Here is a 12,342-nt window from a genome sequence, read left to right as displayed (position 1 = left end):
GGTTCGGTTGGTTAAGCGTCCAACTTTTGACTTCAGCTCAGGTCATGATCTCACAGTTGATGAGATCGAGTCTTGCATCAGTTTCTTCACCGACAGCACCAAGCCTGCTTGGGATTCTCTCTCTCCCTCTCTGTCTGCCCCTCCCCAGCTCATTCTCTCTCTCAAAATAAATAAACTTAAAAATATGTATATAAAATATACACATATATGTATATTATGTGTGTATATACGTTTACACAAATATATGTAACACCTGCATATACATTACACACATATCTTTTGAAGTTTGACAGGCATTAATGGGTTGAATTGTTTCCCCAGTATTCATATACTGAAGTCCTAACCCCCAGTACCTCGGAACGTGATTATATTTGGATATAGATCTTTAAAAAGGTAACTTTGTTAAAATGAAATCATTAGGGCGGGCCCCAGTCCGACATGCAGGTATCCTTGTAGGAAGAGATCAGGACACAGATGAGCATACGAGCAAAACCATGTGGGGACACAGAGAAAATGTGGCCAAGGAGAGCTTGGCCTCAGAAGAGACTAACCTTGACCTTGGACTTCTAGGCTCCAGGATTGTGAGAAGATCAATTTCTGTCATTTAAACCACTCAGTTTACGGTACTTTTTTATGGAAGCTCTAGCAAAGCTAACACAACAGAGGATTTGCAGAGTAACAGTTGTCTTCCATCCCGGCAGGTGTTTCTTGGAGAGTCACCTCTGTGCCTTGACAGCATTTGTTTAAGAGCAGTAGACAATATTCACATGCTGTTACTCTTAGCTGCATCCTTTAGGAAGGAAAAACGATTAAGGAGAGGCATCATTTGGAGTCTTAGACCCTGTCTCAGTCAGGGTCTAGCAAGAAATACAATGCATCACTAGCATTGGATAACCCTTTAAGGTTCAGTGAAGGTGGGGGGAAAGGATGTCCACTGCTTTCGTGAGCATGCCTTAATCTCAGCAAAACTACTGTTAGGAAAAGCTTATCTTCATTGTGGGGGCCTTTCCACGTCCTGCCTTTCCCTCCACCAGCATTTAGCTCCCTGAGGGCACTCCATACTGGGGGTGGCCAGTACAGCAAGAATAGAAGCCTTAATGAAGGAGCTCGGCTCATTGAAACATACGTTTTTGTGTTCATCGATAGACTTCCCCCAGCCCCACCACAGGTTAGAGCCCCTTAGTAACACGTTGGCCAGATTCCAGACTATTTCTGTCATTCTACATTTCACTGAAGAGGTCCTGTTTCGGTATTCAAAAGCTAGGGTCGCTAACATTAAAGGTTCAATGTCAAGCGTAACTCACAACGTGTTTTTAGTACTTTGCTGAACCAACCTGGGACTCTGGGAAGTGAGGCCTTGCTTTTCACATACCCTCTCCCTTCCCTCTCTCTCTCTCTTTCAAGTCTTTCTCTCTATTCAGGATCTGTTTAGAGCCCAGTGGTTCTCAACCGTGAATGCACATTGGAATCACCTGGAAGTTTTCAAAGCACCAGTACCTGGGTCCGTTCCAAGAGATCCTGATTTAATTGCTCCGGGGAGAGGCGTGAACACGAGGATTTTTAAAAGCCCCTCAGGTGATTCTAGTATGAGAACTATTACTATGGCCTTTACGGACATTCCCTGCAGAGGGAGCGGAGAGTGGGGAGCTTCTGTTTAAGGCACTAGTCTCAGGAGGGAACCTCGGCTAAGTCCCTCTGGTCCTTTCTGATGTCGGTCAGCTGCTGGTAAGAAGAGTACATACAGCTACATTGTTTCTCTGGAGGGATGGGGGTGCAATATCAGCTTAAGGCCATTCTGAGTCCCTCCCAGGTATAGCCCACCCAACCCCTTCTAGAGATGGGCATCCAATTGCTTGACTACTACCCTCACGACCATTCTCTTCCACATGACCCAGTTCTCTTTAGCACGCTTAGGGGGCCACTGAGAACCGTGAATGACAAGTTGGGGCGTCCCCAACTTCCTCTCAGACACACCAGTGGTGATAATAACAAGACTACGTAGCATCATGCATTCAGTACCTGAATCTGTGCCAAGACGTGTCGTGGTTCCTTTATCTGTGTTTTCTATTTAAGTATCACACGATCCAGCCAAAAGGGATGAATCCCCATTTTGTAAATGAGAAAATTAAGAATCAGAGAGGTTTTATAGCTTACCCAGCATCACACACTAAGAGTAACAGGGCAGGTTTGAACTTCAGATCTGACTCCAAAGTAACAGCTGTTTAATCCTTCCATCTTATTCAGAATTCAGTTCCTTTTATGGTATTAGGAGTTTAACGTGTTACCTCCCTTAAATAATGCAGCTGCATTCTACTGAGGACGTTGGGGACATAATCCGAACAGGGGAGCGATGGGGAGATTTCTGGCGGCGATCGGCAGGCAGAGGAAGGAAACCTGCTTTACTTCCAATCCCACCCACACACCAAGGTAAACAGTGCCTATGCACCAAAACACACTCTGCCTCCATTACTACTAGAAAAATCCAGATTTTGTGCAGATCACAAGTCCACCCACCCACCAGTGGCATGTCTCAACTTTCTGTCCCCAGGACCCACTAATCATTTACAGCCTGTTGGCAGGTATTTTAACCAGGGGTCAAGGTGACCCTCCCCAGTTACACAACAGAAATACATAAACACTTTGTTTAATCAATCGTGTGTGCATGTGTGTGTATCTTCAGAAAGTCTGTATAAAATTCTCTGCTGGGACATACTGTAGCAAGGGATGGTTTCCACGTTTTAACAAGATGAGAGCCTTCACCGCAGCCCTGCTTCTCATCCCCTTCTTCACGCTGCAGAATTCCTGCGCTCTGCGTCCCACAGACTGCGATGCTACTGAGCCCTTGGCCAGGAAAGTGTTAGACCTGATCAATAAAGGACGGTGGAAAGGCTACCTTTTCCAGTTGCTGCGGGTCGCTGATGCCCATTTGGACAAAGTGGTGAGGAACTGCCTGTGGTAGAGCTGAGCTGGGAGACCAGGCCCCAGGGGCAAATGTGCTGTCGGGCCCCACGCTTACTGCCTTGCACAATGAAATGGCTCTGGGTAGGGTTTCTGGTTTCGTTTCTGCTGCTCCTCTACACTGTTGGGGTTTTTTTGGGGGAAGGGATGCCTTCAAACTAACATTTGCTATTAATATCTCCTTAATTATGAATCAGTCTGTAGGTACTTATAAGCATGTATGCTGAGCCAACTCAAACAGTAAGTACCAGGAGAGGCGAATTAGAATAAGGTGTCGGCAGGACCCTCAAGGAAATAATCATCAGCTCACGTACACACACAGGCAAACTGCGTTAAGACGGGACACATTCTAGCAATCAAGTGGTATAGACGCAGAAGTAACCTAATGGAAGGAGAGCTTTTAAAATTGGTTGGGAGAAGGATGTAGACAGGGAATGAGGAAGGGGAGTGTCAGGGAATAATTGAATGCAGCGGGAATGGAGTGTTCTGGAAGTTTTTTGTGGGCTTTGGAGCAGTTAGCAGGTCGGAAGACTGACTGTAGGCTTATCGTGAAGCAAAGAGAGCCTACTGTTTTCACTTAATAAGATTATATGCTTGTTTGGAGTGGATCTGAGGCCTTGAAAGAGATTAACGGAAGGAGGGCTCTCTCCCCACCCCACCCCACCCCCAAAAAACCTACCCTTTGGTGAAACCACTGAAATCTAGGAGGACAGACTATGGGGCCCCACAGAAGCAGAGAAATTTCCACTTGTTGCTGGTATGAGAGGCACCACAGGTTGCAGAGAACAAGAGGGGTTTCAGGAATTTAGGGTCCAACCGGCAATTTAGTGACCGTGAGTCCCATTCCGGGTTCTCTGTGACACATGCAGGCACAGGACAAATTGGCACAGTGCGGCCTCTGAGTGATGGCAGGAGGGTGTGTGGGTGGGTGAGGAGCGGGGGGGGGGGGGCGGTGTGCCTGGGGAGATGGACACAGGAGACATGAACTAGGAAGCCATTTGTGCTCAGGAAAGAGGCAATGAGGACCAGCCCCACGCAATGGACATCAGAGCAGGGAGAATGAAGAAAAGACACGAGACATTTCAAAGAAAGGCCGTTGAATGCCTGGCTCCTGGAAAGTAAAAGCAAAGGAAAGAAATCAAGGTCACCCTCACATTTCTAAGCCAGAGACTACGGCAATAAGTCATTAATGACGCCTCGGACAACAGGCAGGGGAAGTTGAGAGAGAGAGACAGCTTGTAGGAGAAGACAGTGCGTTTAAGCTTTGGGCAGGTTGAAATCAAGGCAAAACAATCCAAGTTCAGGAATAGAGCTGGGCAAGAGGACACAACTGCACATACAGATCGGAGGCTGTCATCACTTATAATTCTGGGCCTGCACCTTCAACACCTCCACCCAAACCCACACTGCTGCTCAGTGGTTGCTTTTTAAAGCTCGTGGGCAGAAGCAACATCATGACCAGTGAAAAAGAACATTTGGAAGTAACTCTTTGAAGCTATTTATTCAAAAGAAGTAGATCAAATGACACAAAGGTAGGACATCTGTGATGATTTGGAGAGAAGCAGGAATTCTCTTTGAGAAATAAAGAGATTGCAGGTCGCCTGGGTGGCTCAGTCCATTGAGCGTCCGACTTCAGCTCAGGTCATGATCTCGCGGTTCGTGAGTTCGAGCCCCGCGTCGGGCTCTGTGCTGACAGCTCAGAGCCTGGAACCTGCTTCGGATTCTGTGTCTCCCTCTCTCTCTGCCCCTTCCCCACTCATGCTCTGTCTCTCTCTGTCTCTCAAAGATGAATAAATGTTAAAAAATAAAAAGAAATAAAGAGATTGCTTTTATTGAAAAAGCACTAGGCTCCCACATGCTACTCACATGTTGTTCTTCCGGTATTCCTCAGGAATCTGCAGCTGTCTATTATTTAGTCTTAGATGTGAAAGAATCAGACTGCCCAGTCCTATCCAGGAAACACTGGGATGACTGTGACCCAGCTCTTTCTAAGCGTGTATCTGAGATTGTAAGTAAACAGGGTACTTTGAACTTGTATCATTCTAGACTTCTGTCTATTCTGTTTACTCAGGGCAGCAGCATGCCTGCGCTAACAGAGTGAACAAGGAAGGGCAGATCCTGCCTCTTGACTCGTGAAGACTATGTTGACCTTGAGTAAAGTCTCTTGAGAGTCATTCCTGGGATTCCCAGTTCAGGCTGAGTCACTGGGGATTGTGGTCCCTTGGGATAACATGCCCAGCTGTGAGACCTTGGGAAAATCACCTCAAGTGTCTAGACTTTTGCCTCCTCAGCTGTAAAATAACAGGAGGGGGTTGGGGTACCTGCACTTTAAGGGTTCAGGCCCTGAGAGTCCGCGTGTCTGAGAACATACGAACCTGTGACTGTGCCCTATGAAGACTGGCCTCGTTGGCAGGAATAGCCAAGGGGAGTAAGAGTAGTTGCCTTGAGGAACAGGGTCTCGTTCTCCATATTGCACGTGGGTACTCAGATGCCAGGTTCTCCGCCACAGGAAGAGAGCAAGAAGATGAATAAGCACGTATATCAAATTTCAGTTCTAGAAAATAAGACGTTTACCTACCGAGGAGTTTTAGCACTGTTTTCCCTTGAAAATGTTTGGGATATGGCCATGGTCTGTTTAAACAGTTTCTCCCTGGCTCTCGTGAGGGTTTTGGACGTATATAGCACCCAGCCCACAGAAACAGACTAAGAAAATACAGGTTTTGAGAGAGGACTTGGTGAGAGAAAACTAAGGTGGATTCTCATGGATAGTAGGAGTATGTGACATCACTTTTTGTCCCCTCACATTCAACCCGACAAAGGCAGTGTGCGATGACATAATTCCCTCTTTCTTACAGGTGATCGGACAGTGTAAGGTAATAGCTACATATTTGAATGAATCTCAGGATCTTAGACTGAATGATTTTAACTGCACCACAAGTTCTGGTATGGTCATATGTTCAAATGCTAATTAATTCTAAATTAATTCTAAAGCAATTCTAAATTGCTTCTCCAACCCTCAATGTACCCATCTGTAAAATGAAGCTATTGTTTTTCTTGCCCACGTGCTTATACATATGAAATCCCAGTATGGACATTGCCATTTCCAACCCTCTGGTAATGGAAGGCTGCCATCTTCTTTCTCCAGTCTCTTCGGCACTGGCCAATACCAAAGACAGCCCTGTACTCTTTGACTTCTTTGAGGACACTCAGCCTTATAGAGACCAAGCCAACAAAGCCTTGGAGAAGTACAAAAGAGAGAATGGAGATTTTGCCTTTTTCAGAGTGGACCGAGTGGAGAGAGTTGCCAGAGCGGTGAGTGTCCCCTCACGTCAGCTAGCGTCTGAGGGCCCAGCTCCGGCCTGGCAGGCGCAGACCCAGCGGCCCTGGCCCTCTCCACTGGCCTCACGTGTCGCGCTACTTTCAAACTGAGGTCCCTGTGGCAGCCTCCGTAGGCAAGAGATACCAAAGACACTGCTTTCCTGTGTTTTTTTTTAATTTTTGGGGTTGTGGGGAGTATGAACAGCTACTGAATGGAATGGAAGGAATGGAAGGAATATAGCACAATTAGTAAAGGGAATGTCTTGGATCCGTATGCATTGGGAAGAGTTTCTAAGGGGAAAAGCAAGTTAGAGACAACACTTAGACTCTGAGCCCATTTATGTTAATTAGATATATGGGTACATGGGCGACATATTTAGGAAAAGGCTACGAGAAACCCCTCAAGTAGGTGGTAGTGGTACCTTTGGGAAGAAGAGATCGGGTACAGGAAAGGTGATTTTTCACTATGCTTGATTATGTCTATATTATTTGCCCTTTTCAATGAAACAGTATTTTTTGAGAGAGAGAGAGAGAGAGAGAGAGAGACTGAGAGAAAGAGAGAGAGAGAGAGAAAGCAAACCCATGCTTGCTCACACTTTAGCAGGGAAGGGGCAGAGGGAGAGGGGGAGAGAGAATCTTAAGCAGGCTCCACACCCAGCTTGGAGCTCAATCTCATGAGATCATGACCTGAGCCTGAAATCAAGAGTTGGATACCCAACCAACTGAGCCACTCAGGTGCCCCTTTAAAAATATATTTTATTGGGAAGCCTGGGTGGCTCAGTCGGTTAAGTGTCTGACTTCGGCTCAGGTCATGATCTCACAGTTCGTGAGTTCGAGCCCCGCATCAGGCTCTGTGCTGACAGCTCAGAGCCTGGAGCCTGCTTCACATTCTGTGTCTCCCTCTCTCTCTGCCCCTTCCCTGCTCATGCTGTGTCTCTCTCTGTCTCAAAAATAAATAAACATTAAAAAAAAATTTTTAAATAAAAATATATTTTATTTGTGATAAATTTTTTTAAAGGCAGTGGTCATAAGAAAAATAGCACATGTTGGTGATTTTAAATCCCCACAGTGCTTTATAGCATATTGGATAGCAGGTATCTACTGCTTTTTTTTTTCTTTTTTAATTGTTATGTTCCTGAAACTGCTTTGATCCAATTTCTTCTAGAGAGGAGGGGAAAGAACCAATTACTACGTGGACTTCTCTGTGAGGAACTGCTCCAGTAGCCGCCATTTTCCCAGGCACTATAATGTGAGTATAATAAATGTCTGTGAAATACTAGGTAACATTTAGAGACCACCTACTATGTGCCAGGAACCTGTCCAAGTGCTTTACACATATGTTATTAACCCCCCAACCACTCAATAAGGTAGGTCTTATTTTTATCTCTGACTTAGAGATGGAGAAACTGAGGCACAGAGGAGTTGAGTGAATCATGAGACTGTGATTTTACAATATACACCACACTTAAACTTAACACTGAGGTTTTTTCTAACCCGTTAGGATTAAAGACTTAGCTAAAACTAATAACCGGCTTATATTAAGAGCCTACACATCAGTGGGTGCCTGTGTTCTCTTCATCTCATTTATTCCTCACAGTGGCCCCATGTGACAAATGTGGAGCTGAGGATCAGCAAAGTGTCTTGCCCAGTGTTCATAACCAAGCTGAGATTAGAATCCAGTTCTCCTAAGGCTCAATGCAGTGGGCTTTTTTCTCCTAATCACTTATAAATGGATACTCCTGTATCTGCTGAAATATCTTATTAATAATACTCAGCATTTGTGTGTAGTTTCCATGTATACTATTGCTTCATTGGATCCCTGTAACAACCCTGCTGAGGAGAAGCAAACGCCTGCCTCCATTTCCCTGGGACAGAACAGCCTAGAAGTTTAACCACTTTTTAAAAAATTTTTTTTAAAGTTTTTATTTATTTTTGACAGAGAGAGAGAGAGACAGAGCATGAATGGGGGAGGGGCAGAGAGAGAGGGAGACACAGAATCCAAAGCAGGCTCCAGGCTCCGAGCTGTCAGCACAGAGCCTGATGCGGGGCTCGAACTCACGAACCGTTGAGATCATGACTTGAGCCGAAGTCAGAGGCTCAACGGACTGAGCCACCCAGGCACCCCTAGAAGGTTAACCACTCAACCCCAGGGCACTTAGCTAGAAAATGTTAGGACATAGGATTTTAACAATGGCCTTCTGATTTCAAGGCCAGGATAATCCTGAGGTTTAACAACAGGCTCTCTAGGGTCAAAAGCAAGGAAGCATTCATTCATTAGTTCCTTTTCTGGCTGTTCAACATTCCTGCCTGAAGCAGTTCTAGAATCTTGCTTAGTGGCCACCAGAAAAGACACCTCCCTCTCCCACTCCCTTCTTCAACAAATCCTTAATAATCTTGGTGTGGGTGATGCCATGCAGAAACATGGCAGCTGGAAAAGAGGGGTCTCAATGTTAAGTGTTTTGCAGCATAATCTCATTTAATTAAGCCCTCCCACATCCCAAAGATAGTTAGTATTGTGCCCATTTTACAAAGACTGGATTTTAGAAATTTTAAGTAATTTGCCTGAACTCACACAACTAATAAATGGTGAAGCCAGAATTAACATAGGTCTGTCTGACTGCAAAACTATTCTCAGACCTCAGTGATTATCTGTCTCTTCTAGAAAAGCATTTCTTCTTGTCCTAGTCTACCTCTGACAGCTGGGTTTAGGAGACTCTGGGGCATAGGGGTGCAAGCCAGCGGTAGCCTCTGTACTCCCAGTAAGGCCCGCGGATGGTTACTTTGACAGGGTCCCGCAAGCCATTTTCATACTGGTTCCTTCCTTTCCAATACTTTCCTTCAAGGGACTGGATAAAGTTGTATACAAATCCCTCTTCTACACCACTCTTAATTCTCTCTAGGCACAGGCAATTTGGGTCTTCGGTGCAGAAGGGTTGGCCTAAAGCAGGGCATCAATGATGTGGTTTCCTCACTGACCCCCGTGGGAAAGCTCAGCACTGGTCACCACTCAGGGAAGAAAACCACAGCAACCTGAAGTGAGACACTTTGGAACCTGCACTTTCTTCTAGGAAAGATTATTAAATAATTAGTGGAGAAATTTGATAATAGTACCCTGATTGTTCTAAAGCTCTTTTGCTTTCCCAGATGTCTGAAAGTTTACAACTATAGCTGGGAACCTTCATACCAGCTGCACAGAAATAGACACTCACACGAATACACACATACACACCCTAACAGGCTTCTCTCTTCTTTATAGGCCTTTGGATTCTGCAGAGCAGATTTGTCCTATGATGTAGGAGTCTCAGACTTGGAAACCCCAAATGACATTGCCATAAACTGTGAAGTCTTCAACTTGGAGGTGGGTTGCCTAAGGAGTCCTTATCAGAAGCAGGCCAGACTAAGAAATATTTTCAGACACAGAGCGTATTTTGTTGTTATAGCTCTGGGGGTGGAGGGGAGAAAGAGAAAGAGAGAGGCAGAGAGGTGAGAGGTGGCTGAAAGGAAATACAGGGAGAATAGGTCCCTGGGGAAGGGGTACTATTGCTGGTATGACACAAAAAGCATAAAAAATTCCAAGAACTGGGGAGAGGTAAGATTCGTAAAGTAAAAATCATAACCAATTCAGTCACCCTCTAATGAATATGAAAATGGCCCTTATAGTTAAGGCACCAGTGCTGAGACTTAATAATTTCTTGGGGCGCCTGGGTGGCTCAGTCGGTTAAGCAGCTGACTTCGGCTCAGGTCATGATCTCGCAGTCCGTGAGTTCGAGCCCCGCATCGGGCTCTGTGCTGACAGCTCGGAGCCTGGAACCAGTTTCAGATTCTGTGTTTCCTTCTCTCTGACCCTCCCCCATTCATGCTCTGTCTCTCTCTGTCTCAAAAATAAATAAACGTCAAAAAAAAACCTTAAAAAAAATAAATAAATAAAAATAATTTCTAACTTTTATTATTAAGCATAGAGCCTAAGAGGAATGAATTAGCCTCAAACATATTATATAAAGATACATAAACTGAGGCACAAAGCAATATTTCACATCTGTGCCAGAAAGCTTTGTTCTATACCAAGGCATTCATTACAGTGCTTTTCACGTCAGCAAAAAACCTGAAAATAATCCAAATGTCCATATGCCAGACCAAAAAACAAAATGGGGGAGGGGCGTGACAGGTTTGTCACCGTGAACATGGCTCCACAGCTTTAAAAACAATTTTTTTTAATGTTTATTCTTTGAGAGAAAGATCACGAGCAGGGGAGGGGAAGAGAGAGGGAGACACAGAATCTGAAGCAGGCTCCAGGCTCCGAGCTGTCAGCACAGAGCCTGACGTGGGGCTCGACCTCATGAACTGTGAGATCATGACCTGAGCTGAAGTCAGATGCTTAACTGACTGAGCCATCCAGGCATCGCATCCACAGATTTTTTTTTAATTAAAATCTGAAGAAGGAGGAGAGGGAAGAGGTGAAGTACTCATCCTTTAAGACTAAGAGATGCTTATACCATAAAGCCTCAGAACTCTGTTGAGGTTATTAAGTATAAGGCACTAGTTTTCCAAATGTTGATCTACAGATGAATACCATCTAGAATATAATTTCACCATTTTATGCTGAAATGAGAAAAATGGGGATAATAAATACCGTTTCCTAATACAACATTTATTCCATCTGAAGAACCACTCTTTACTCTGAGATTATCTTTCTGACTCTTGTGTTATCAAAATATTACTATTGTGAAATAATGATGACGGTAGATGATAGTCTTTGTATTTCAAGTGTCAACTTGGGGGGATAAAAGCTTGAGAATACTGTTTTTGCTATCCTATTTTTAAAAGTGGAATTGTGGAATACAAAGTCTGCAGGCCCTAGGTCTAAATCAAGTTGTGCATCTAACTTCTTTTGTGTTCTGTAATAATATTCACTTTTCTGTATGCTTTAATAGAATGGTAGAAACATCAGTGGCATACAACAGCATTTCGGCCATCCCCTCCACCCTGGGGGGCATGAGCATTCTCCTGCTGGCAAGCCTCCATTTAAGCCTGATGAATTTAGAGATCACCACCATCCCCACAAGCCACAGGAACTTGGATGTCTTCCTCCTCTAGAAGACAAAAGTCAAACAGACAGACCACCATTTCAGGCAGAAGCCCCCCAAGTTTCGCCTGTTCCAGAGTTAAAATGTCATCATCCCCATTTTGGCACCAATAGGACCCACGGACACCCTCATAATCATAGTTCGAGTAAGCACCATCCCCACGGACCCCCTCCTCATGGGCATCACCCCCATGGACACCATCCCCACAGACGCCCTCCTCATGGACATCACCCCCATAGACATCACCCCCATGGACACCATCCCCACAGACACCCTCCTCATGGGCATCACCCCCATAGACATCACCCCCATGGACACCATCCCCATGGACACCATCCCCATGGCCATGATTTCCTTGACCATGGACCTTGTGACCCACCACCGCATAGTGAGGATCCCCAAGATCACCATCACCACCATCATGGCCCACCATCTAGGCACTCAGAACAAAGAAGTCCAGGTAAGAGACACTTTCCCTTCCACTGGAGACAAATTGGATATATTTACCGACTCTCTCCACTAAAGAAAGGTGAAGTTCTTCCTCTTCCGGAAGCCAATTTTCCTAGCTTCTCATTGCCAGACCACAGCAATGCTCTAAACCCAAAGATTCAGCCCTTCCCTCAGTCAGCCTCTGAATCATGCCCAGGGATATTCAAGAGTGAGTTTTCACAAGTCTTGAAGTTTTTTGCATATACGCTTCCAAAATCTGATTTCCTCGATGGGGAAAAATTAATGTTCTGAATTAGAACCATAAATAAAAAAAAATATGACCAACAATGAATGTGAAATTCAAGTTATTTTAATCTCACTTTCATACTCAGGGTGGGGCAAAATGTGGGTAGGGGAGGAGATAGCATGAGAAGAGAGAGACAAATGGAAAGGAAAGATCTCAGTGCTACAAGTCACTGGCCCCCAAATCCTTGTAGCAAATCTCCGATCCTCTTTCTTCCCTGGACTTAATTCTTTTAATTCTAGAGTCTTT

The 12,342-nt window shown here is 44.9% G+C and overlaps 1 protein-coding gene across 1 annotated transcript; it reads left to right on the top strand.

Moving 5' to 3' along the window:
* The first annotated feature begins 2,666 nt into the window (after nt 1-2,666).
* On the top strand, nt 2,667-12,137 carry HRG (histidine rich glycoprotein). The gene is made up of 7 exons (XM_043594648.1): nt 2,667-2,938; nt 4,850-4,966; nt 5,814-5,901; nt 6,104-6,270; nt 7,442-7,525; nt 9,533-9,634; nt 11,208-12,137. Exons 1-7 carry the CDS (start codon nt 2,747-2,749, stop codon nt 12,099-12,101), a joined length of 1,644 nt encoding a protein of 547 aa, XP_043450583.1. The 5' UTR covers nt 2,667-2,746; the 3' UTR covers nt 12,102-12,137.
* The last annotated feature ends 205 nt before the right edge of the window (nt 12,138-12,342 follow it).

This window comes from Prionailurus bengalensis, chromosome C2, assembly GCF_016509475.1.
Source record: "Prionailurus bengalensis isolate Pbe53 chromosome C2, Fcat_Pben_1.1_paternal_pri, whole genome shotgun sequence".
In the NCBI taxonomy this organism is placed as follows: Eukaryota; Metazoa; Chordata; class Mammalia; order Carnivora; family Felidae; genus Prionailurus; species Prionailurus bengalensis.
The sequence above is the reverse complement of the archived record's forward strand: the minus strand, read 5'-3'. Positions and strand labels throughout refer to the sequence as shown.

Coding starts and splice junctions, on each gene's coding strand:
- HRG (XM_043594648.1), top strand. CDS start 2,747: ATGAGAGCCTTCACCGCAGCCCTGCTTCTCATCCCCTTCTTCACGCTG. Junction 4,967..5,813: donor CTAAGCGTGTATCTGAGATT/GTAAGTAAACAG, acceptor TCTTTCTTACAG/GTGATCGGACAGTGTAAGGT. Junction 5,902..6,103: donor TAACTGCACCACAAGTTCTG/GTATGGTCATAT, acceptor TTCTTTCTCCAG/TCTCTTCGGCACTGGCCAAT.